Raw genomic sequence first — 27,834 nt, forward strand, 5'->3', positions numbered from 1 at the left:
ACAAAAACCACATTCACAGAAAGATAGACAAGATGAAAAGGCAGAGGGCTATGTACCAGATGAAGGAACAAGATAAAACCCCGGAAAAACAACTAAATGAAGTGGAGATAGGCAACCTTCCAGGAAAAGAATTCAGAATAATGATAGTGAAGATGATCCAGGACCTCGGAAAAAGAATGGAGGCAAAGATCGAGAAGATGCAAGCAATGTTTAACAAAGACCTAGAAGAATTAAAAAACAAACAAACAGAGATGAAAAACACAATAACAAATGAAAACTACACTAGAAGGAATCAATAGCAGAATAACTGAGGCAGAAGAACGGATAAGTGACCTGGAAGACAGAATGGTGGAATTCACTGCTGCAGAACATAATAAAGAAAAAAGAACGGAAAGAAATGAAGACAGCCTAAGAGACCTCTGGGACAACATTAAACACAACAACATTCGCATTATAGGGGTCCCAGAAGGAGGAGAGAGAGAGAAAGGACCAGAGAAAATATTTGAAGAGACTACAGTGGAAAACTTCCCTAACATGGGAAAGGAAATAGCCACCCAAGTCCAGGAAGTGCAGAGAGTCCCATACAGGATAAACACGCCGAGGAGAAACACGCCGAGACACATAGTAATCAAATAGGCAAAAAATTAAAGACAGAGAAAAATTATTGAAAGCAGCAAGGGAAAAATGGCAAATAACATACAAGGGAAGTCCCATAAGGTTCACAGCTGATTTCTCAGCAGAAACTCTACAAGCCAGAAGGGAGTGGCATGTATACTTAAAGCGATGAAAGGGAAGAACCTACAACCAAGATTACTCTACCCAGCAAGGATCTCATTCAGATCCGATGGAGAAATCAAAAGCTTTACAGACAAGCAAAAGCTAAGAGAATTCAGCACTACCAAACCAGCTCTACAACAAATGCTAAGGAACTTCTCTAAGTGGGAAACACAAGAGAAGAAAAGGACCTACCAAAACAAACCCAAAACAATTAAGAAAATGGTAATAGGAACATACATAGTGATGACTACCTTAAATGAGAATAGATTAAATGCTCCAACCAAAAGACACAGGCTTGCTGAATGGATACAGAAATAAGACCCATATGTATGCTGTCTACAAGAGACCACTTCAGACCTTGGGACACATTCAAACTGAAAGTGAGGGGATGGAAAAATATATTCCATGCAAATGGAAATCAAAAGAAAGCTGGAGTAGCAACACTCATATCAGGTAAAATAGACTTTAAAATAAAGAATGTTACAAGAGAAAAGGGAGGACACTACCTAATGATCAAGGGATCAATCCAAGAAGAAGATATAACAATTATAAATATATATGCACCCACCATAGGAGCACCTCAATACATAAGGCAACTGCTAAGCGCTCTAAAAGAGGAAATCGACGGTAACACAATAATAGTGGGGGACTTTAACACCTGACTTACACCAATGGACAGATCATCCAAACAGAAAATTAATAAGGAAACACAAGCTTTAAATGACACAATAGACCAGATAGATTTAATTGATATTTATAGGACATTCCATCCAAAAACCACAGATTACACTTTCTTCTCAAGTGCACATGAAACATTCTCCAGGATAGATGACATCTTGGGTCACAAATCAAGCCTTTAAGAAATTTAAGAAAACTGAAGTCATGTCAAGCATCTTTTGTGACCACAACACTATGAGATTAGAAATCAATTACAGGGAAAAAAACGTAAAAAGCACAAACACATGGAAGCTAAACAATACGTTACTAAATAACCAAGAGATCACTGAAGAAATCAAAGAGGAAATCAAGAAATACCTAGAGACAAATGACAGTGAAAACACGATGATCCAAAACCTGTGGGATGCAGCAAAAGCAGTTCTAAGAGGGAAGTTTATAGCTATACAGCCTACCTCAAGAAAAATCTCAAATAAACAATCTAACATTACACCTAAAGGAACTAGAGAAAGAAGAACAAGGAAAACCCAAAGTTAGCAGAAGGAAAGAAATCATAAAAATCAGAGCAGACATAAATGAAATAGAAACAAAGAAAACAATAGCAAAGATCAATAAAACTAAAAGCTGGTTCTTTGAGAAGATAAACAAAACTGATAAACCACTAGCCAGACTCATCAAGAAAAAGAGGGAGAGGACTCAAATCAATAAAATTAGATGGACTTCGCTGGTGGCGCAGTGGTTAAGAATCAGCCCGCCAATGCAGGGGACACAGGTTCGAGCTCTGGTCTGGGAAGATCCCACATGCTGCAGAGCCACTAAGCCCGTGCACCACAACTACTGAGCCTGTGCTCTAGAGCCCATGAGCCACAAATACTGGGCCCTCGCGCCACAACTACCGAAGCCCGTGCGCCTAGAGCCCATGCTTCACAACAAGAGAAGCCACAACAATGAGAAGCCTGCGTACCACAACGAAGAGTAGCCCCCGCTCACCACAACTAGAGAAAGCCCGCATGCAGCAATGAAGACCCAACTCAGCCAAAAAAATAATAATAATAATAAAATAAAATTAATTTTAAAAAATAAAATAAATAAAATAAAATTAGAAATGAAAAAGGATAAGTTACAACAGAGATGGCAGAAATACAAAGCATCCTAAGAGACTACTACAAGCAACTCTATGCCAATAAAATGGACAACCTGGAAGAAGTGGACAGATTCTTAGAAAGGTATAACCTTCCAAGACTGAACCAGGAAGAAATAGGAAATATGAACAAACCAATCACATGTAATGAAATTGAAACTATGATTAAAAATCTTCCAACAAACAGAAGTCCAGGACCAGATGGCTTCACAGGTGAATTCTATCAAACATTTAGAGAAGAGCTAACACCCATCCTTCTCAAATTCTTCCAAAGAATTGCAGAGGAAGGAACACTCCCAAACTCATTCTATGAGACCACCATCACCCTGATACCAAAACCAGACAAAGATACTACAAAAAAAGACAATTACAGACCAATATCACTGATGAATATAGATGCAAAAATCCTCAACAAAATACTAGCAAACAGAATTCAACAACACATTAAAAGGATCATACAACATGATCAAGATGGATTTATCCCAGGCCTGCAAGGATTATTCAATATATGCAAATCAATCAACGTGATACACCATATTAACAAATGAAAAAGAAAAACCATATGATCATCTCAATAGATGCAGAAAAAGCTTCTGACAAAATTCAACACCCGTTTATGATAAAAACTCCCCAGAAAGTGGGCATAGAGGGAACCTATCTCAACATAATAAAGGCCATATACAACAAACCCACAGCAAACATCATTTTCAGTGGTGAAAAATTGAAAGCATTTCCTCTAAGATCAGGAACAAGAAAAGGATGTCCACTCTCTCCACTACTTTTCAACATAGTTTTGGAAGTCCTAGCCATGGTAATCAGAGAAGAAAAAGAAATGAAAGGAATACAAAATGGAAAAGAAGAAGTAAAACTGTCATTGTTTGCAGGTGACATGATACTATACATAGAGAATCCTAAAGATGCCACCAGAAAACTACTAGAGCTAATCAGTGAATTTGGTAAAGTTGCAGGATACAAAATTAATGCACAGAAATCTCTTGCATTCCTATACATTAATGATGAAAAACCTGGAAGAGAAATTAAGGAAACACTCCCATTTACCATTGCAACCAAAAGAATAAAACCTAGGAATAAACCTACCTAGAGAGACAAAAGACCTGTATGCAGAAAACTATAAGACACTGTTGAAAGAAATTAAAGACAATACCAAGAGATGGAGAGATATTCCATGTTCTTGGACTGGAAGAATCAATATTGTGAAAATGACTATACTACCCAAAGCAATCTACAGATTCAGTGCAATCCCTATCAAATTACCAATGGCATTTTTTACAGAACTAGAACAAAAAATCTTAAAATCTGTTTGGAGACACAAAAGACCCCGAATAGCCAAAGCATCTTGAGGGAAAAAAAACGGAGCTGGAGGAATCAGACTCCCTGACTTCATACTATACTACAAAGCTACAGTAATCAAGACAGTATGGTACTGGCACAAAAAGAGAAATATAGATCCATGGAACAAGGTAGAAAGCCCAGAGATAAACCCACGCACCTATGGTCAACTAATCTATGACAAAGGAGGCAAAGGTATACAATGGAGAAAAGACGGCCTCTTCAGTAAGTGGTGCTGGGAAGACTGGACAGCTACATGTAAAAGAATGAAATTAGAACACTCCCTAACACCATACACAAAAATAAACCCAAAATGGATTAAAGACCTAAATGTAAGACCAGACACTACAAAACTTTTAGAGGAAAATACAGGAATAACACTCTTTGACATAAGTCACAGCAAGATCTTTTTTGACCCACCTCCTAGAGTAATGGAAATAAAACCAAAAGGAAACATATGGGGCCTAATGAAACTTAAAAGCTTTTACACAGCAAGGGAAAGTATAAACAAGAACATGATGGAGTACAGGCGATGAAAGTTCATGTGGCATGGGCTGCGGGAGGACACAACAAGAGGAAGTGGTGACCAAACCCTCAGAATGGGAGAAAATATTTCCAAACGAATCAACAAAGGATTTATCTCCAAAATATATGAACAGCTCATGCAGCTCAATATTAAAAAAACAAACAACTCAATCAAAAAACGGAGAGAAGACCTAAATTGACATTTCTCCAAAGAAGATATACAGATGGCCAAGAGGCACATAAAAAGCTGCTGAACATCACTAATTATTAGAGAAATGCAAATCAAAACTACAGTGACGTATCACCTCACACCAGTTAGAATGGCCATCATCAGAAAATCTACAAACAGCAAATGCTGGAGAGGGTGTGGAGAAAAGGGAACCCTCTTGCACTGTTGGTGGGAATGTAAACTGATACAGCCACTATGGAGAACAGTATAGAGGTTCCTTAAAAAACTAAAAATAGAATTACCATATGACCCAGCAATCCCACTACTGGGCATATACCCAGAGAAAACCATAATTCAAAAAGACACATGCACCCCAATGTTCATTGCAGCACTATTTACAATAGCCAGATCATGGAAGCAACCTAAATGCCCATCGACAGACGAATGGATAAAGAAGATGTGGTACATATGTGCAATGGAATATTACTCAGCCATAAAAAGGAATGAAATTGGCTTTTTTGTAGAGACGTGGATTAATCTAGAGACTGTCATACAGAGTGAAGTAAGTCAGAAAGAGGAAAACAAATATCGTATATTAATGCATATATGTGGAACCTAGGAAAATCGTACAGATGAACAGGTTTGCAGGACAGAAATAGAGACACAGATGTAGAGAACAAATGTATGGACACCAAGGGGGGAAAGCAGCGGGGTGGTGGTGGTGGTGGTGTGATAAATTGGGAGATTGGGATTCACATGTATACACTGATGTGTATGAAATGGATGACTAATAAGAACCTGCTGTATAAAAAAAAGTAAAATTAAATTTTTTTAAAAAAAGAAAAAAGCTGAGGAGTTCTTTCTGAAATTCCTGCTTTCCAAGAATCCTATGCTCTTCCTTTATTTTATGGTATCATCAATTTTATGGCTGTACAGATTTAATAGCAATTTTCAAAGAAAGAAAAACATCAGACCATGTTAAAGACATATCCTGATGTAAATGTTAAAACATGAAAAAGGACATTTTAGGTTTAGAGAAATATGGTTATGGTTATGAAGATTTAGAGAAAAATGTGAAATAGACCATTTTCTTAGTACTTTGGGGGTATCCAAGACCATATTGCTCTGCCAGTTATTTGAAATTTATGTATATCAAATTATGTATAGTTTTGAACTCTGCCTTGCATGAGAAGTGCTCAATAAATATTCAACAAATATTACATTTGTTGGATAAGTGACTTAGATTCTTGGCAAATATCTCTTACCTGTTGTTTTCTGTTCTCTGACTTGTATATTTATGCCCCTTATTTGTCTCCTCATTGTCATTTGGTGGAGTTTCCTGATGGAGTGTCATTAATTCATGTCTTCAATACACTATGTTCAACCAGAATGCATGTTTCTAATGTCTTTTCATTATGGAAGATTTGAAATAGGGGAGAGAAATGGATTTGGGATGATCTGAGTAAAGCCAAGTGGCTATGACCTTATGCAATAACCATCTTTCCAGTGTGCTTCAGGCTGGTCATTGTTCACTGCTTGCACTGACTCAGAAATTGACCAAGGAAGGGAAGGTGAAAGAGTCTTCCCATCATTAGGTAATTGGGACCAATAAAAAATAGGTGGATGAATTTACATTCTTTAGGTGAATAAAAGAAAATCGTAGCTCCGTCCTTAACATCTGCTCCCAAACACAGGCTAAGGGTGATTTATTAATTTTCAAATTCAGTTCAGAGGATGTTTTCCTTCAGGAAAACCTAACAATCTTAAGTACTCCAGTGTCTTTGGGTTACTAAAGCTTTCTTTGAATTTCATTTGTCTTTGATCTGAGGACCTCTGTGTGCTTTGTAACTATATACAGGATTAAATACTTCCTCCATTTAAATAGAAATCCCAAAGCACAGAGGTGTAAAGTGACTTGAACAAGGATTTAAAGTAAGTTGATTAGAGACTGGTTTAGAACCAGGGGCTTCTGGATTAAAATAGTGTTGTTGTTTTGTTGTGTTAATATGCTAAACTTCTTGAGCTTAAAATCCATTTTGATAGATCATGTGCAATAGAATCATACTATTAAAGAGATTCAGATACACGGTGTATAAAATTATGCTTCCCCACATCTTGTAAAAATCAAACAAAAGGTGGATCTGAAGGCCAAGGTTAGCGTTAATTAACAATATCTGTCACATAGTAATTCTCTGGATTTAAGAAACTCTTGTTATAGTTATGGGCTTAATATTTTTCAAATATTCTATAGACGCGTGGGCATTTTAATGAAGAATTATGGGCTCCACTGGAATTGAACGCTATGGGGAGGGTTAGAATGAAAGCACAGGGTTGGGGGACTAGAAGGCTTTTCCTAAGGCCTTAGTGTGATCCCCTAAGACCACCTGCCTTGGAATCACCTGGAAGCTTGTTGAAATATTTCTAGGTCTACACCTGACTCATGAATCAGATCCCTGTGGGCGAGGTCAAGAATCTTCATTTTAAGTAAGTTCTCAGTGTGTTTCTGATGCCCCCAAAGTCTGAAAACCACTGGAATATAAGAATATGTTCTAGATTAAGGAGTATAATAAAAGAAATGTTAAAGTAAGCTGAAGATACCCTCGAGAGCAATACTGGCAGGATTCCTTAACAGGCAAAACACCAGGCAAATCAAGGACTATGCCATATTTTAAAAAGTCAGTTGAAGATCTGGTGTTTGAAAACAACAAGGAGGATTTTAGATAAATTATTGGTTGAAAATATTCTGCTCTTAAAGGGGAAAAGTGTTTTATGCAAACGATTCTTCCAAACAATTCTTCCTTAACTAATTACTTTATATAAGATAAACTATGAAAACAGCCTTGATATACTTCAGATCAAAGGATATTTTTCAATAAGATTTTCTGGGATTAAAGCATATTCTTTTGAAATTAAGAAGCAGTAGGAAATATACTGTGTAGAATCCAATTAACTGGGTATAAAATTCAGACTGCAATCATTTGGTCCTGCTAATATGAGGTTTAGGTTTATATTATGTATAAAAAAGGGATTTGAACAGAATTATTTCTATAAATCAGGGGTAAATTAATCATTTTATTTCCCTGAACTAAAATCATTCAATGACCCCCCATATCTCTAAGGACTAAGTCCAAACGCTTGCAGAATATTTATATGACTTCCTTCTCCAGCCTCATGTCTTTCCCCCAGGTTTCCCATTCGGTTTCTCCTCATTCTGACCTCTCAGATCTCACCAGTCTTCTTCTCTCTGCTGGGAACCTTCCCTCTTTCTCCTTTCTTCTCCAGCATGTAGTCAGCACTTAACACATATTGTATTATTGCTAATAATTTCATTACTGACAATGGAGAAAAGTGGACACATTAAGATATATTTTCAAGGTAATAGTAGTGAGGTCTTTCTGAGCCCTTGGGTGTAAGAGGGGTGAGACATCAAGGATGATACTTAAATTTTTGGCTTGAGAAATGAAGAAATTAATTTAAAAATTAGGCCTAATTACTGCAAATGAGAAAAAAAGAAGCATTGAGTGATTGCAAGTTTTGTTTTGTTCATACTAAGTTTAAGATACCTATGGGTGAGGGAGAGATGTTAACATGGAATAGGATACAGGAGTCTGGACTTTCAGAACAGGGTTAGAGCTGAAGATAGAGATGGTACTTAAAGCAACAGCAGTCTTGAAATCTCTTGGAAAGAATGATGTAGAGAGAAGGTGGAAAGGACCACTTCAAGGCCAAAGGGAGAAGGAGTAGCAAGCAGAGGAAACCAGTGAGGAAGGGAAAAAAGCCAGAAGAGGGTACCCTGGAGCCAAGAGAGAAAAGTGATTCAAGAAAGTGGGAGTGGGACTTCCCTGGTGGTCCAGTGTTTAAGACTCCGTGCTTCCAATGCAGGGGGCGCAGGGGGCGCAGGAACTAAGATCCCACATGCTGTGGCGCTCGGCCAAAAAAAACCGAAAACAAAAACAAAAAAAAGTGGGAGTGTCGATTCTGTTGAAGGCTGCCAATGAGTGAAGTAAAATGAGGCTTAAGAAGTAACCACCGGATTGGGCAACATGGAGGCCATTGGTGACAATGACGAGGGTGAACATGATGGAGTAGGGGCGATGAAAGTTCATGTGGCATGGGCTGCGGGAGGACGGCAACAAGAGGAAGTGGTGGCCAAAACCATAGAAGATCCCTTAAGCAGTTTTGCTGAAAAGAGGAGCAGATAAATGGGGCTTTATGATGGTGATATGGGATAAAGAGAGTGTTACTTTTTACTGCTGGGAGATGTAGACCATGTTAATGTGATAAGAATGATTTGGGAGAGAGGAAGACACTAGCATATAGGAGAAAGATAGTATCTGCAGGATGAGGCCTGGAGGATATAAAGGTTGCAGAGGCCAAATGGAAGGGCCAGCCCTTGTTTGCAGCCAGGAGTGTTTGTCCATGCTAACAAGAGGGAAGGCAAGGATGTCAGTACATGTGCTGGTCTGTGGGTGGCTTTGGTGTGGGATGGTGAATACTTATATTTTGTCATGGATGTGTATGAGTCAAGGTTATCAGTTGGGAATTGGATGGAGATGGGATGGAGAGGGCTGAGAGAAAGTGGTGTGAAATGGTTGCCCAGAGGGAGGGAAGAAAAATACACTAGAGAATATCTCCAGGCAGTACCATTGCCTAAGTGTCCCTTTGCAATTTGTCATCATGAATTTAAAGTAAGGCAAGTCATTATATTTGGGTGTTTTTCTCCAGTAAACTTCAGATGCTACCCTCACCCTGCTGCCCCCCTCTTTAGATTGGCTTTGTCTGTCAGTCCTGCTAGATTCTTCCATGGAAACTTGTGTGGCTCCCCCAAGTCTAGATCTGGTCCTCTCCAGTGGTTTCTGTTACCCCTATACGAACATACCATAATTGTCCACTTATGCATCTGTCTCTCCCATCAGAACATAAGCTCACAGAAGGCAGGGAAATTTTTTTTTTAGATTTATTTATTATTTATTTTTATTTATTTTATTTTTAAATTTATTTTTGGCTGGGTCGTGTTTTAGTTGCAGCTCGCAGGATCTTCATTGAGGTGCACGGTCTTCTCTCTAGTTGTGGTGCACGGGTTCCAGAGCTTAGTTGCCCTGGGCATGTGGGATCTTAGTTCCCTGACCAGGGATTGAACCTACGTCCCCTGCATTGTAAGGCAGATTCTTTACCATTGGACCACCAGGAAAGTCCTGGGATTTTTTAATCTATGTTGTTCTGAGTTCTAACCCCAACTTCAAACACAGCACTTAGCATACAGTAGGTGCTGAACATATACTAGCTGAATAAGAGAAACATGGTCCATAAGGCAGATATCAGTCTCTCCAGTTTCCACATTAGCATCAAGAACATTTGTGTCAAATGCTAGTTAAAAAGAATTCTAAACTATTTGTTACCCAAACGCTAATTTCCCTAAGATTTATAGTTCAGCTTCCTCTTACTGTAATTCCCAAAGTTACTACGTATAATTGTATACAATTTCACTTCATTTCTTAAAAGAGGTTTTGCCTTTTGACTGATTTCTTTCCTTTACCCTCTAAAAATGATGAATAAGGAAGACCTTATTTTATAATAGCAAGATTAAAGGAGAAAAATAAGCACCAAACTTGTAAGTATTTTAAGTGCAGTGTAACAGATCTGCCCGTCACATTTTATCTACTAGATAGTTTTCTTTTTCGAATTAGAAACCCATGCGTTTAAGGAAAATATACCCCATATTTCCCACATACAGTTGTACAAGAAGGAGAAACATATATTTAAATATGTTTAGGAATATTTTGAATGATTAGGAGTATTTTGAAAAGATATAATTTAGATTTAAAGTTAATTTTAATACAAAGAGTAGATTTAACACACAATCAAGGATGTGGGCCTCAGTGGTACTTACTTCTCCATTGCTAGGTTACAGACCTGTTTTTTCTTTGACGATAGTCATCATAGTGACTTATGTCATCAATAAGCATGACAACATTTTACAAAGACGCAAGAATGCATTTACTATTTCATATAATCTTCACAATACCCCACAACCTTGAGATGTATTTTTATCTCCAATATAAGTAAAGTAAAGTTTAGGGAGATTAAGTAAAACTCTTACCAAGTCACAGAGCTGATAAAGGGCAGAGTCTGAACTTAAAACAAGACTGTTTGGGCTCCAAAACTGATTTTCTTTCAATGAAGCAGTGTGGAGAACCTCTTATTGGAAGCCCCTCATGTTGTTAAAGGTCCCTTGCAGTTCTAATGTTGTATACTTTCTAAAGAGAATAAGTTCTTCCTTGTACATTTTATTCACCTTGGATTATCAGCCCTATTAATGGCTGAGAGACAGTTTAGGATATTCTCTGTGTCTCTCCTATTCTCCGGATGTGCACATGTGGACTCAAACTTTACACATAGTGACTCAAAAGGACAACCATTGTTTGGGTAGTAAGTAATGCTGTTTCCATTTATTTTAGTACTGGAATCTCTGCGGTAGACAGCAGGAGGATTAAAAAAATGTCCAGGACAGATAAAGGTTTTAGAGTTGCTTGTGAAAGGGGTGCTACATTAATGTATTTATACATAAAACCTAAATTTACACTTCTTTTCATTAGTTTAGGTGCTTAGTCTCTAGTTATTACGTTATGTGCTTATTTCAAAAGTAAATATTTTGGTTCTATATAATGCTGAATTCACTCTTGCCATTAATTTATTTTAATAGATATTCAATGACCCCTAAGTTGAACTCTGCAATTGGCAATGCACATTATCGATGAGATGAACATTTGACACACCACACAGCTTGCATCACTTAATTATGGAAAGCTTATGTAATAACGAACATTCGTATAGTGCATTATTTAACAAAAGTGCATTGTAGGAATGAACTCATTTTACAGATGGAGAAAAAAGGCTCAGAGAGGTTAATGACTTGTTCAAGTTCAAGCTCCTAGTAAGTGGCAGAATTAGCACCTCGAAAAGACTCTGCGGGTGTGTGAATGTAATAAGCTTCCTAACACTGAGATGTGTTATTATCTATTAGAAAGACAATCAAAGAATACTAAGCGATCTTAAAGACTAATAATTAGGGGCAACAAATCCTTGGCTCTAGGAACACCAAGTGCATCATGCATATGAGAATTCAAAATCTGAGTTGGAAAGGAGTGACTAAAGGAAATTGTAAGGAAACTATGTGAAAGGGATATTGTAGCACAGTGAGAACACTGAGCTGAGAGATGGAAGCCAGTGGAAGTTGGACAGATGGATGCCTCGGCTGGGGCGCCCTGTCCTTACCCCAGTGGAAAAATGTCCTCTGGCTCTGCCCCAGGAGGCTGATCAGCTGCCTTGCATCCAGGTACTCCTGTACCTTCTAGCTTCCGGTTGGTTCTGCCAATGAGGACCCTTGGCAGATATGGGAGGGGCAGGGAATATAAAGTTAGGGGTTACCCTTGGCTCTCTTTCTGTGAGAATTCCAAAGGTCGCCGCTCCTCTCAAGAGCTCCTGCTTTCCATGACTCTCCCCTTCCACATGACAGTGTCCTTCAGGCCTGCATCCATGAGCACGCACTACCCTTTGTGGTCCTGCTACCCCCTGCCCACATCCGTGGTATCAGTACCCTTGTAAACGACCTCTCCTTGCATTATTCTAATTCAAACACTGCTGGGACCCTGAATGACAGATTCTGGATGATTCTTCCCAGCTGTCATTCTGCACGTGATTATTTTGGGAACTACTGAACTTGGTTTGCTTGTCCTTCTTTCTCCAAAGTTATAATTCTTGGCTTCTTCAAGTGAAGTTCAGATGGTGTGCAAATTATTAACAGAGGAAAGTGCTCTGCTTTCACTCCATTTTCTTAAAATTGTAACTATTGTCCACAGTCGAAAGTAAGACAGAAGTCAAAAGTAAGTAAAATAAGGGCACAGCTTTATTTCACTACAAGGCAGTAAGTACACTGTCATATCAAAAGTTCAGTGCCGGCCATCTTGCACCGAATGTTCTTAAGGCAGCAACTGGCTATCGACCCCAGCTGCAAACACAGGTTCTGTGTGGCAGTTCTGAGACTATACACTTAGAGACCACGGGGAATGCTGATTAAACACATAACCCCTGAATTAAAGAACAGTCAGGCTGAACTCAAAACAAAACATAGGACTTCAACAACACAGATCTCCCAAGAAAGAAGTGCAGTGCATGCTCTTATAAACCAACAATAACAAAAGACAAAAAACAACCACAAATGCAAAATCTCCCAAACAAGTTTTCCAATGTATTACAAAAGGAAAAAAAGTATATATATATAAAAAATAAAAAAGTTTGAAATACTAGTGCATAGTCAATTACCTAACACCAAGTTTCTTTTCTCTCCGTCCCAAGCTCTACTGCCCCTCTGATACTAGCAGCATGTCTACAGGCTAAGACCATAGCAGCAAAACACATTTTTTTTCATTTGGCATGTACAAAATTAAATTACTGAATAAAAATATAATTTTTTATAAAACTATTTCATACAGTAATAATTTTTAAAGCAAGCTAACAAAAAAACCCTCATAAAATGGTTTAGTACAGTAAATGTACCTCCAATGTTATTAACCATAAATGAGCATTTACAATATTGATTACTTATTCCATGGTGTTAAGCCAACATTTATAGTAATGCATTGTGTTTAGTGATTGAGAAAAGTGAAATATTGGAGTACCTTTTTGTGTAAAATTTCAAAAACCCTATCACAGAAAAAATACTGGTCCTCTTAAAATACAGATAAATCACTTTATGTTTTTTTTTTATTTTAAAAATCTGCAGTAAGATACTAACTGACTACAATTCATGACCTAATAATTTAGGTAAGACTGTTATTTATTAATTTTTTAAAAAAAATTCGTTTAGTTGGGTGAAATCTGATACGATTTCATCCACCTAAATGCACTTGGTGCTGTTCTCAACTGTTGTACCACAACAAAAATAGGCTCTTCTCCCATTCATGAAAAGTTTCATGTAGAGGAATGCTATATCCCAAATCAACTTGAAGTGTTCTGAAAACCATAATGCTTGTCTGCAAACGTCTCACATGACCAGAGTCCGGGTTGAGAAGGCGTTCACGTATTTACGAGCCTGACCGGAAGCCGTCATCTGATCGTCTGTCTTCCCACAGGATGCAGTTTCCCAGGCACCGCTACAAGGCTAATGGGGAGAGAGAAGGCAATGGCAAGGTCAGACCGGGAAGCACACACTTTAGCCCACAAATGGATTCCCAGTCCCAGCAGGGCCAGCAGAAAAAAAGGGTGACCTCCAGACAGCAAGTAGTAGACACCAGGGAGCCTTTGTCAGATAAAATCTTCCCTCTGACAACCAGGAATCCAGCATTCTTAAGTGATATTAATTATCAGAAATTGTTTATCGTGAAGAGAGAAAACCCACTCCAAGCAGTATGATAAGATATAGCTGTATCTTCACACTTGAGTGCCTTTTGTCTGTTAGGAGATTTTACAGAGTTGGAGACAGGAATGAGTGTAATCCCCCAGATACCTAAGGTGAGCTGTGGGCATTTACTTATTAAGCAAACTGGTGAGTGCTTGAGCCACCCAGCAAGGAAGCTCCTGTAGGTGCTGGAATTGATCAACACCTACTAAACATAGTGTATCTTTTTAAACAATGAAATTGATTAAGTTGAGTTATGAAAATTTAAATTTATCATTAAAATGGATATTTATCAATTAAATACCAACTAATTAAGAAATATCGGTTTACTTGGATAGCTTACTTTTTAAAGATACATTGGAAGTTACAGGATGGAACTAATATCTCATGGGCAGCATCTGGATCCTTCACACACATGATCTCATTTACACAGCATAACTACCCTGGGTGGGAGGTTCATTCTCTCTTAAACTGGGCAGGAAATGGAGACTCAGAAAGTAAGGATAACTTGCCCAAGGCCACTCTATGGGTAACTAGAGTAATGGTTTTGAACGTGTGTCTGTCTCCTGCGAGCCCTGGCTCCTGCCTTCCCTCCATGTTGCTTCAAACCAAAATATGTACTATTTGCGCCCTACTTAGCTCCCAAGAGGATTTAAGATGCTTACAAAGTAAATATAAGCAAAGAGAGTTTAAAAAGTGGACAAGGCAGGGTCACAGAGAAATGTGGAAAAAATAAATAATACGAAGAAGAGGTGAGATTTGTATTTAAAACACTTGCCATGAACTATAATGCACCGGCAAGATGTAAACTCCAAACATGGCTCTGAGCTCTCTAGCAGTCAATGCAAAGAAGGAAACAGAAACACAAGCAGATATAAGATTTGCTGTCTGTAAGCTCAAAAAGAAATCAGTGGTTTTAAAAAGCACAACTATTCCTAGTGTTGATATCTAAGAGGGATGCTTTTCATGGACAAAAGAAGAATAAGAAAAGAAAGGCCTCTGCTGTCCTTTAAGAGAAAAAATGAACACATGTGAAACCGGTGGAGTGACGACAGGCAGATGAAAGGTTTGTGGTCCCACGGCCAGAGGAGGAGGAGAGGGGACACCAACGAGCAGCCAGGGCCATGCTCTAGGCAAAGGGCATGAATAGGCAGGGTTTAGATAGACAAGTGGTAAAGAGGATAACCCAGGTGGGAAAATAACATGAAAGAGTCAGGAAGCTGCAGTTTGCACACTGCTTGTGGGAAGGACTGGGAGACAGAGAGGAAGGGACACAGTGGATTTAATGACAACATTTAACAAGTGCTTACTACGCACCACTCACGCTTCTAAGCATTTTACATGTATCATCTCATTTAATTCTCATACAAAACACCAGTGGCATAAATATGGCTCATTACACATGTTTTACAGAGCAGGCAATTTTAAAGGAAGAGAGAGCTGAGGCAACACCCTTAAAGTCACCCAGCTAAGAAGTGATGAAGTAGAAATGTGAATCCGGGCTCTAACTCGCTGCTTCCATTAGAGTTCTTATCAGTGGGAAATTGTAGGGTCCGGTCAGCAGGGCCTTGGAATGCAGGAAGAAGTGCTTAGATGAGGTGTCAAAGTCATCAGACTTTTAGCAAATAGGTGAGACAATTCCAAATGAACGTGGTATTTGTATGTGAAGGGGCTTCCTTGCCTAGGGTCTGGAATAAATTTTCAGTGACATAAGGTTTACAGTGCCATGTTTCTAACTTGTAAACTTTCACAGGACACAAAGTAGATTACCCAGTTTCTGCCCAGTCTGTCGTGCCATCTCACTGCCAGTGTAAAGGCACCATCCAAGTTTACACATATTTACTCTCAAGGCTCAGAGGCTCAATACATAACTTGAAATACTACATAGGCAAGATTGATTATCATAATATTTTCCCGGAACTGTGAATCACAAAAATGACAGGACAAAGATGACAAGGCGTTCTGGGCTGACTTCTGCCATTGAGTCACATTTAATGTTTTACTAAGTAAAATCACCAGAGTAGGTTAAGCATTCTTTGATACAGTTCTGAATAAATGATGTTTGTCTAGTTTGAAGGAAGTGGGTTACATATACATATTTCTTTGGTGTGTTATCTGCCCATCCAAGTCTCATATTTTAGTTTAGTTGACTGCTTACATGTTGTTGCTAACATTTTTCAGTGCAGCACTGAAACACCTAATTGACACAAGGAATCCAATTAACAAAATAAAATTTAATGTTATCATTGTAATTTTGAGCTTGTATTTGTAGTGACACACATAGAACATATATGACAATGTGACATATAATAACAATGTGACATCCTAACATATGACAATGTGACATACAATAACAATATGACATATACTAACTACCATTTGAGAGTCAATAGTTAAAGATGATGGCTGTCCATGATGAGTACTATGCAGGGCTTAGAATCAGTGATGTACACAGAACAAAGTACATGGATCTTAAAAGCAAGTGACTAAAGAAGATGCAGAGGGCTTCCCTGGTGGCGCAGTGGTTGAGAGTCCGCCTGCCGATGCAGGGGACATGGGTGCGTGCCCCAGTCCAGGAAGATCCCACATGCCACGGAGCGGCTGGGCCCATGAGCCATGGCCGCTGAGCCTGCATGTCCAGAGCCTGTGCTCCGCAACGGGAGAGGCCACAACAGTGAGAGGCCCGCGTGCCGCAAAAACAAACAAACAAACAAAAAGATGCAGAATAAAATATCTTAATATGCTAATATCTTATATGTAAGCAAAACATAACAAAGATACACACAAAACCCAAAAATACATATTTCAAAAGAATACATACAAAAAAATGAAGGGGAAGGGAGGATGTAGGTGAAAACGGAGATAAAAGTGAGGAGCAAGGAAGAAAGGATTGTTTCTGTTTTTCTCTGGTTAAGAATTTTTCTACTTAGCTATGCTTCAATTAACATAGGATTAATTTTCTATATTGAAGTAAATTAAGTATCCTAAAATCCTGTATTAATAGAATCTCATGCTTGCTTTTACAATGCCTCTTGGTAAAAGTCAAGTTCTGATCCTTGACAACATAGTACTTAATTCGGGATTCCCAATGTCTGTTCAAGAGAATCTAACACAGTTATCGGCTTAGTATATTTTCAACTTGGACTTTAACTGTGTTCTTGTTGGATCTCCCAGATGGCTCATCACTTATTCATGTTTGGCTCTTCCTCCAGGACCAGATATTTAAAACAAGATCAATATAAAGAAGGTACCATATATTTTTAGTTAGTACTTTGAAAACACTTTTCAAACAGTCAGCTTCCCCCAAGTCAAAATGAAATTTATGAAGAAATAAATCAAATTGACTGACCTATCCGAACTTCAGAAAGCAGAGCATTTGAGGGGCACCTAAGCCCTGAAGCTCAGAGTTGAGGGAGGGCAAGACGACTTGGAACACCTGAACCTCCCAGTGTAGACAGACACCAAGACACAGTAGCCACTGTGTGCAAGAACCACTGAGCGCAGAACAAAAAGGCGAACGTGAGTGGGCAGCTCCTTTTCCGCACCGTGAGAGTACAAAGCAAGCACTTCTTACAACCATGAATGGAAATACTGGTCAGAGCAGACACATACCTACTTTGTGAAGGTAAAGGAAGAGCAGAAGTTTGAATACTCGGGCAAGAAGCGAAATGCTGAGGTCCACCAGCCAAAAGGGCAGCTGCCTCCTCCTGCTATTTCTTTCTCCCTCCTTACCTTGAAGCCCTGGGGCCCTGGGCCAACTTTTCAAGCTGATGGAATAGTTCTGACAAAGGAGGATTAAATGTCTTCGTGCTAGAGGATGTTTTTTAATACTGTCATAGAGATCCTTGGGCACCCTCTTCATTCCCTCTCCTTAAATGTTAGTTTCATTTACACTAAAGAATTAGTAAGAATTACAGATTTTGGGCTTCCCTGGTGGCGCAGTGGTTGAGGGTCCGCCTGCCGATGCAGGGGACACGGGTTCGTGCCCCGGTCTGGGAAGATCCCACATGCCGCGGAGCGGCTGGGCCCGTGAGCCATGGCCGCTGAGCCTGGGCGTCCGGAGCCTGTGCTCCGCAACGGGAGAGGCCACAACAATGAGAGGTCCGCGTACCGCAAAAAAAGGAAAAAAAAAAAAAAAGAATTACAGATTTCGGCACATGAATTCTTGTTAAATGACTCACCCATGGTGCTGTTGCAGACATGTCACTCTACCCTAATTCATTACAACATTAATAATCCTACTGCACATCTTCCTCCTCTTGCCGGCCAGTTATCTTACTTATCCCATAATTTACCTTTAATTGCCCCTGGGCAGAAGTGAACTGAAAAAGGACTGTCAGAGGTCTAACTGGGATATCCTGCTGAAGCACTTTAAATAAATACGCAGATCCTTTATATAAAACAGAAGACAAAACATGAGACAAGACCATGTCCACAGGTGGTTTTCTGTCAGAATTAAATTATCTCCACATTTTCACTTAGAATATGAATGGTTTTTTCATCATGCTGAACAAGAACTGCCATTGTCGTTCTATTCATAGAGCAGCTTCACACAGTAGCTGCTGCCGTCAATAGCCTTGGCAGGGTATGTGCTTTACAGTTCACAGACCTCATAAGAAACTTGCGTTAAGTCATGAAAAAATGATTTTGCAAAACCAAAACAACTTATAAGATGGTGTTATGTTTTTCTGTTTCATTTTTTAAAATAATAGGCAGATATAAATGGTGTCCAAAAGACTAAGAATTATTTGATAATTCCATTTAACCTATCTGAAGAAAAGAATTACTCTGGACTAAAATTCTAAAAGTCAGAATTCCTTCCCAGTGGGGCATCTTTTAAAATGTATTAGTTATCTAAGAGATAATGTTGAAATCTTTAGCTGTATCTTGAGAGTCAAGAATAAACCTGAGATGAAGTGTGGCTAAGGTAAGGTTAATGGTTATCAAACTTTTCCCACGCATAAATGCTTCCCTATGTCTGCACAAAACAATTAAATGCTCCCAACTTCAGAGTTGCTAACTTTTCATAGAAAAGAGACCTAAAAGTTAGCGTGGGTCAAAGGTCCAGATGGTGATGGAGGGTGTTCCATCCACCAGCGCCTTCACATCCCACCCACGTCTAAGTTAACAATCGCTAATAGGGATGGACTTTTACCAAATTTGGAGTTTGTCGCCAATGTCTCTAGGGTTCTTTTCATCTTACCTGTTGATAGACTTCCCAACAGTTGTAGTCACATAGCCTCAGATGTCACAATTTTTTGAAAGAATAGCTCTTTCCTTAGTCACATATTGGTTTTCAACTATTGAGATTAAGATAAGTGCCAAATTGCTCTAAAGCAATTCTATCTTTGTTGGCCCAAGGAAGATTCAATATCACAGTGTTTACCAAACCCAACCAAACAAAAAAAAAAATCCAGGTCGTGTACTCTCTGGGGTAGAGCACTCTGAATTTGAGCTCAACTTGCCTTCCCCACTCATTTAGCCTTTCTCAGTTCACCCCAAAAACTCTACACGGTAAACTTGCTTATTATATAAGATATATTGAAAGCAGGTCACTGAAATATTATTGACAGCTATGTGAAATCTTGCCAGGGCAAGTGGAAAAAAGTGACCCAAGGGAGATCCAAATGGATACAGAGGTATCCAGGGGAGTAGGTCAACAACAGCACACTAACACTAAGAAATGCCTGGAAAGATCTATGTCACATGGAGACGGACTGTTTCTGTGTCAGTTGACATGCCAACACAAGCAGCAGAAAAATAGAGAAGACCAGTAAATCAGTTGTCTCATCTCCATAACACCAAAGAGATCTGACTACCTTTATTTCAGGAATCAGTTGAATCAGCAATCGCTTTTGGTGACCCACTGACACAGTTCTGCCAGAGTGGAGCAAGGAATGAGAAAGAACATGTGAGAGGAAATAATACACCAGAGTGCAAAGTGAGGCCTCCTTGCCTATGTTTCTAAGGACAGGGACAGTGCATACCCTTTGTCTGAAAATAGGTACTACCAATGTACATTGGCAAGTGTGCCGCCATTTTTTTTTTATTTATTTTTTTTTTTTTGCGGTACGCGGGCCTCTCCCGTTGTGGAGCACAGGCTCCGGACACACAGGCTCAGCGGCCATGGCTCACGGGCCCAGCCACTCCGCGGCACTTGGGATCTTCCCAGACTGGGGCACGAACCTGTGTCCCCTGCATCGGCAGGCGGACTCTCCACCACTGCACCACCAGGGAAGCCCTGTGCTGCCATTTTGAAAGTAATATTATATCCATTTGATCTTCATAGAAACCTTGTATGATAAGTGGAGGAAATAACTATAGTCCCCAATTTAAAATGAGAGCATTTTCATCTGAAGAAGTTAATGAATTAAAAACATGCAGTTAGAAACTGCTGATGTCTAGACTAGAACCCAGGTGCCTGTTGCCTGCGTGCTAGCTTATTACACTCCTTAGCAATGCCAATCATGCAAAAAGCAATCCAAAGCACGTGGAACTGAAGCAGTGAGCTTCAACTGCTTGCAATAATATCGTAAGATTCTTTGATGCTGTGCAAATGTGTTTAAGTGTTAATGGCTTGAGAAATTTACTTAAATTAAACTCACTGTTTTTAAAAAGTAAGGCTAGGACAAGGCAAGTCAGGAAATTAAAATTTAAGGCTGTCATTCTGTGGTTACAAAAAAGAGGAAAGTGAGTGAGTAAAAAGCATATGAACACATCTTTTACATTTGGGTTTTAAACAGGAATAAAAGGAAATTATAATTTAAGAGAAAAATACAGAAGTTCAGAGGCTTATAACTTAATTACAGTTTCAGATCTACCAATGAAAATATCTACCTTAGGAAATGTTTATTGGCATAATGTATTTATTTCAAAATGTAAAGCAAATTGAAAGCACATTGAGAAAAACAGGCAGTTCTTTTCTCCTTGCTGAGGGAGCTGTGTGTGTGTGTATGTGTGTGTGTCTGCCTTGGGCTCTTTCAGGGTAACTTTCGAACAGCAGAATCCAGTAGTGTTCCACAGTGAATCTGCCTTTCCTGCTCCAAACTGCAAGCTTTCTAGGCTGAATGTCTATTTCCTCATTTGTGTATAAGCTTCTAGACTCCATTCTCTACTACCATACAGCATGAGGAAAACAGCACAATGGTCCGAAAATCTCACATATTCTGAGCTACATGAAAGACACAAATATCAAAAATGTCTCAGGACATTTTTATTATAAGAGTCCCTGTTTGTTTTTACAATTAAAGTTTAGGCAACTAAAAAAAAGAAGAAATCCAACTATTATACTATTATGCAGCTGCTGCAAATTCCTTTTAAAAAAAGATCAAGCATAAATAATTTCAAAACCAAATATAACATTGTGCATAATGGTTTATAATAGCCTCTAAACATTATAGCTTATGGACTAGGGGTATTGGAAAGCTCTGAGTTATTAAAATTCTTTGCTTCTCAATGACAACCCGCATAAAAAATGGGCATACTTAGCACCCTGAGTTTGGTCTCTACATACCATTTCCCAGTAAAAGGATCACAGCACCTTAGGGAAATGGCTGGTTCCAAGAAGAGAGGAAGGACATGTAACTATTACATGTATTCATGTATAAGCACATGCATTTATATGTGTATTAGAAGCTGAACTATAAAGCCCCAATATTTGGGGCCTCAAAACAATAACTACTGTGTCTAAAGTGTTACAGCTATAATTAAGCCAAGGATCATTACCACTGAAATGACAGAACACAGAATTGCACAATTAGTGTAGTCTTCAATAAACTTTTCTTGTACCTAAGTAAATTTATTTAGTCAACTAGATGGATAGACGATCAACTGTACTATACAAATGACATTTTAAAAGTATTGGAAATTTAAAATATTTTAGGAGTCATATTTAGTTGTTTTAATTAAATGCACTCTAACAAAAATGTCTAGATTGTTTGCTTAAAATCCCATTTAACATTTGATTTATTGTAAGTACAAATGACAAAATTTCTAGGTTATATAAAGTACTCAAGTTGAATAGCCAGATCATTTAACAAATGCACAACATGTTCAACAATACTGTTCATGAGAAATCTGCCTAATTAGGTCAAATTGAATTATCAATGGAAATATATGATAAAGCATAATGGTTTTAATAAAAAATTACCAAATTGCTTAAAATTACCTACATAAATATTGTTGAGTCAGGGTTATATGAAATATAGGCAATATATGCTTAAATATTTAGAATCACCTGACGCATTTTCTGATATTTATCACAAAAGTTTGAAACTTTTTAGAAATCATATATTTCTATGGTACGAGACGCTATGTTTCCATGACACAAAATGAAGGAGATACATGGTGCGTGCCATTCACTCATTCATTCTTAAAATGGATTAGTTATCTATTATAGCAGGTTATTAAAATATATTTGAGTGGTGTAAATCACTAAAACCATATAATGTAGATAGAAGCATTGACTCCAAAATCAACTTATAGCTCTCAATTATTTAGTTTAGTGGAGCCGACAAATGTTACCTTCATCATGTGATGTACGTAGGTGGCTTAATCTCAATATACAATATCAGAATCTGTAGAGTGCCACATATGGCTCACCGATATACTAGAAAATACTGACTAATAAAAACAGAGCTACTAGACTTCCCTGGTGGTGCAGTAGTTAAGAATCTGCCTGCCAATGCAGGGGACACGGGTTCAAGTCCTGGTCTGGGAAGATCCCACATGCTGCGGAGCAACTAGGTCCTTGCGCCACAACTACTAAGCCTGTCCTCTAGAGCCCACGAGCCACAACAATTGAGCCCGCGTGCCACAACTACTGAAGCCCGCGGGCCTAGAGCCCATGCTCCACAACAAGAGAAGCCACCACAATGAGAAGCCCACACACCGCAACGAAGAGTAGCCCCCGCTCGCTGCAGCTAGAGAAAGCCCGCGCGCAGCAACGAAGACCCAGTGCAGCCAAAAATAAATAAATTAAATAAATTTAAAAAAAATAGAGCTACTACTTAATACTGAGTTTCAAAGATAAGTAATATTTCCATCAAATAAAATATAAATATGCTGATGATAAAGTTCCATACTGATTATTTTTTTAATTAGTATCATTAAAATCTTCAAGGTAAAAATTAGACAACCTATTTTTTAGAAATCTGACACTCTTGCCAAATTTTATGTAATATATATATTTTATATCTGTACCATGTTTGGCTGGATATATTTTATTTATATCTGCATAAAGGTTTAGATTTAGGTTTTGCTAAACACTATTTGGTTAGGCCAAAAGCTTTAGGATTTAGTTTTAGGGAAAGAACCAGGGGTTTTCAACCTACATAATGATAACTGTCCCTAAATATATATATATGTTGCACTTTGCCACTTAGAATGCACTTTTTTTATACTATTATAAATATCGGTCAGATCCTAGCCTATGTTACAAAATATACATAAAACTCAACCTAGTTTAATTAATGCACTAATAGCACTAGTCAAATTCTATGCTCTGGTTATAATCCTTCTAATCCCCTTTCTTTGTCCCCCATATGTCCCCCTTCTGTTCTTTTCCTCATTTTCCAGTTCTTTGCCATATTCTGAGTCTTCTTCACATGGCTACCCAAGCCTGATTGACTCAGGAAGGACTCCAGATTCCCCACAAGGACAGACTTTCCCTAGTCCACACTCCAGTCAACAGTCACCTTTCATCAAAGCAGTTGGATCAGATAGAAGCCACAAGGAGAGCAATCTGATGGAATTAAGACACGAAGTGTGCCTACAGCCCTTCCAGCTGTATTTGTATTTCTTAAAAATAATGCTAAATATCACAAATGCTTTAAAGGAGGTAGTCTTAAGAGTCTCACAATTTGGAGAGAGAAGGCCTACTGCAGTGATGGGAAAGCCCTTCCAGGAACAGGACACTCTTTCAAATCACACTGCCTAAAACAGTGCCTTTCCCTCACAGGACAACTGTGACTTTCCACTTCCTAATCCAGGTTCTCTGCATGCTGCAGGGGCTATGGCTTTTCCCTCAGTGTAGCACAGGAGGATGGAGGGGAGGAGGGCTCAGCAGGTGGCTGGGTATTGGGCTATTGAATGTTGGGAAATGCTTTAAATAATTTAAGGGAACAAATTTGCATTCTTATTTACATTTGGCTGGGGATTAATTTGGAATTTGTTGTATTTCATCAACATACACCTCCTTCAAAAAAGGGAAATCTCTTTTGATATTAAAACCCGTGAGCAGATGTTCAACTACAGATTAGCCACATAACACTGACAGTTGAGTTTGTCATTCTGATAGTCAAATATGTTGTAATTCTTTTCTAGCTATCTAATTTCAAACTTCATTGAAAATCTAAACAGGGTCTGAGCTTTGATGGCTTAGTGAGGGAGCAGAAAACATAAAAAATTTTGAAACTAAAATTAAACTATACCAATTTTTTATAAAACCTTTAAAAGTAGAAGGAGGAGGTATTGACACATGTGTAATTAACAATCTTAGTCTCAGTCACAGTAAGAAATGTTTCACTTCATCAGGCTTTGGGAGCCTGCTCTAATAAGAAATTTCCAGTGAGTCTCATATGAGTGGCAACAAGGAATTTTAGGAGTTTTTTAGACATTGGGAGTTCTTTAAAAGCATCACTCCTCTATGTCTAAAATGTTTTTCTTTTTTTTAAAAAAAAATTTTTTTTAGTGAATGACTTTTAAGATACCAATGTTGGAATAATAATTACCTGCAAGGGACTCGCCAGGGACCTGTTTTTAGGTACTGTAAATGCTTTGAGAACATTGTCTTCATCTTCTGATACTGGTGTCATTAAAACGGAACTTGTAAGAATATTCTAAAGGGAAAGAGAATAATTTGAAATTTAAATGAGGTTGGATAATAGGAGAGCCGACACAATTCTAACACTTTAGAGAGTAGATTACTATGAGTTGACACACATTGGCAGGAAAAAAATGCAGGTATTTGCCAGAAATTCTCTTCCCAATGAGCTAAACTGAGAACTCAACTATGTACTAACACTAATCCCACTGTGGCAAACATCACTAAAGCAAAAAGCTTCAGGGTCCCACACAGTTCTACGCATGAGGCAGGCACTCAAAATACATCTGCTAAATGGATTAATAAATTTGTGCTTTTAAAAATTTATTAAACTCTGGTGAGAGAACTGTTTATTTCATATATTGGCAAAGAAATATTTTTGACTTACAGATTAATGGCAGTATAATATAATGGTGAAAAGTATGGAATTTAGAACTAGACTAAAGTTCTAACCCAGAACCGCCACTTATAAGCTATACAATCTTGAGTAAGTGACTAAGCCGCCCTGTGCCTCAGTTTCCCCCCTGGTGTAATGGAAATGATAATGTCACCAACCTTGTGAGGATTAGATGAGTTAATGTATCTAAAGCTCTTAGACTGTTACTCACCACTTAGAACACACTGAATAAATATTAGCAATTGCTATTAGCTTTGATTCTTCATAAGAGGAAAGGGCAATCATTCACAAGTTACAAACTTTAAAATCCATGGTTAACCAAGGGCAAAACAAAAGAAAACAAGACTACCAAGCCACGAAAAGACACAGAAGAAATTTAAGAGCATGTTACTAAGTGAAAGAAGCTAGCTGGAAAAAGCTACACACTGTATGATTCCAACTATATAATATTCCAGAAGAGGCAAAACTAGAGACAGTAAAAAGATCAGCGGTTGCCAGAAGTTGGAGGGATGAATAGTAGCAGAGGACTTTTAGGGCACTGAAACTACTCTGCACGATACTATAATGGTGGATAAATGTCAGTACAAATTTGTCCAAATCCATGGAACGAATAACACCAAGAGTGAACCCTAACATAAACTCTGGGCTTAGGGTGATGCTGTATCAATGTAGGCTCACTAGTTGTAACAAATATACCCCTCTGGTGGGGTGTGTTGATGATCGGGAGGCTGTGCATATGTGAGGCCAGGGGATATATGGGAGATCTCTGTACCTTTTGCTCAACTTTGCTGTTAACCTAAGACTGCTCTGAAAAAATAGTCTATTAAAAAAATGGTGGTAAGCAAAGCAATGCAATATCGGATACAATAAAGGGAATTTACTATAGACACTGTGATTAGCACTATGCTAGATACTACATAAAACCAAACAGGAGACAACTTAGCAAGGAGGAAATACAGGCATCCCCTGCTATTCAAAAGTTCGCTTCACACCACTTTGCTTTTATGAAAGTCCTCCATTAGCACCTAATATTTTCGCTAACTGCTACCAAAAGAAGCCTGAAGAGAATTTTTGCTTTTCTTTTGCAGCCGCAACTGTTACAGAGGCAGCACGCACCCTGGGCAGTTAGAGAGGCACCGCCAAGCTCCTTCCCCAGGCACTACACTCAGCATCTCAGCATCAACCCCATAGTTTTGAATTGTGTGAGCACCTGTGCTTTATCTCAATTTCCTTATTTTTATTCACTTTTTATTGAAGTATAGTTGATTTAAAATGTTATATTAGTTTCAGGTGTACACCATGGTGAGTTGATATTTTTATAGATCACACATCATACACAGTTATTAAAAAATACTATCTTATCTGTGCTATATATTACATCCCTGTGACATCTACTTTATAACTGGGAGTCCGTACCTCTTAATCCGGTTCACCTATTTCGTCCCTCTCCCCACCCCTCTCCCCTCTGGCAGCCACTAGTTTGTTCTCTGTATCTGTGAGTCTGCTTCTATTTGTTACATTTGTTTCTTTTTTTTTTTTAATTTTATTTAATTTTTGCACCTGTTAGCAAGATATGTCCGAAGGTAAACTGCTTCTTTGCTTTACGTCATTTTGGCCTACTAAAGGTAGCATAGGAATGCTCTACTTTCAGATAGCAGGGGAAACCCTATACTACATTTAGAAGACAAATAAGTAAATTAAAAGAAAATGTAAAACTTAATATTCTGTTTTCATGGAAATGTGTGTATACATGCAGCAGATTTTTTAAGTGGCAAGGACTCAGATCATAAGAAAATAAACACGTCTGCAATGGAACACAGTCTATTTCCAACACATGTAGAAAATCTCACTTTATATTCAACATTAATAATCATAAGAAAATAAGCCTGTGAGAGAATATTTAGAAGTATGATGCACTAAATGCCGAAACCACAGTGGTCCCACACGCCACACACAGAATTCTGTGAGCTGCCCACATCTCATAACATGTCATAACTTACGGGCACATCTGCCACAGGCGATGCCTGTGTGAACAGCTGAGTGTTCAGACTCTCCCCTTCCCAGTGGTCTGAGCAGAAGAAGTTTCCTGCTTTATCAGTTGGAGATTCCACCTAAAAGCAAACAGGAAGTGCTTTGTTGTTTCTAGAGCTAGAACTTCCCATGAAACTGTTCAACTCAAGAGTAAACTTCTGTAAGATGAATAAGGTCTGGGGATCTAATGTATAATACGGTGACTATAGTTGCTAACACTGTATTGTATAACTGAAATTTGCTAAAAGAGTAGAACTTAAATGTTCTCACTGGAAAAAAAAGTAAATATGTGAGGAGATGGATGTGTTAATTAACTCAATGGGGGAGAATCCTTTCATAAGGTACACGTGTAACAAAACATCACATTGTACACTTTAAATACTTTATAATTTTATTTGTCAATTATATCTCAGTAAGGCTGAAGAAAAAGTAAATCTATGGCCAATCTCTCAACCACTTATCCTTATATGAAAATAAATTCAAGAGGTACTGTATCGAACCTGTTGGAAATGCTTCTTGACACCAATGTAAAACATTTAGCTAGTGGGAA

General features: G+C 38.4%; 1 protein-coding gene across 6 annotated transcripts in view; it reads right to left on the bottom strand.

Annotated features, from left to right (window-relative positions):
• Positions 1-12,521: 12,521 nt before the first annotated feature.
• The window catches only part of MYB (MYB proto-oncogene, transcription factor), a 34,930-nt gene continuing 19,617 nt past the window's right edge, over positions 12,522-27,834 (bottom strand). For 2 of the 6 annotated variants that reach the window (XM_060168121.1, XM_060168124.1), the window contains 3 exons: positions 27,254-27,364; positions 24,765-24,872; positions 12,522-13,797 (listed from right to left, as the gene is read on the bottom strand). In XM_060168121.1, the coding sequence (XP_060024104.1) occupies positions 13,681-13,797; positions 24,765-24,872; positions 27,254-27,364 (336 nt within the window). In that variant the 3' untranslated portion in view covers positions 12,522-13,680. Of the gene's footprint in view, positions 13,798-16,416; positions 16,679-24,764; positions 24,873-27,253; positions 27,365-27,834 lie in introns of those variants that run through there. The other 4 variants (XM_060168120.1, XM_060168119.1, XM_060168123.1 and 1 more) reach the window with 3 other exon arrangements.

This window comes from Lagenorhynchus albirostris, chromosome 12, assembly GCF_949774975.1.
Source record: "Lagenorhynchus albirostris chromosome 12, mLagAlb1.1, whole genome shotgun sequence".
Lineage (NCBI taxonomy): Eukaryota > Metazoa > Chordata > Mammalia > Artiodactyla > Delphinidae > Lagenorhynchus > Lagenorhynchus albirostris.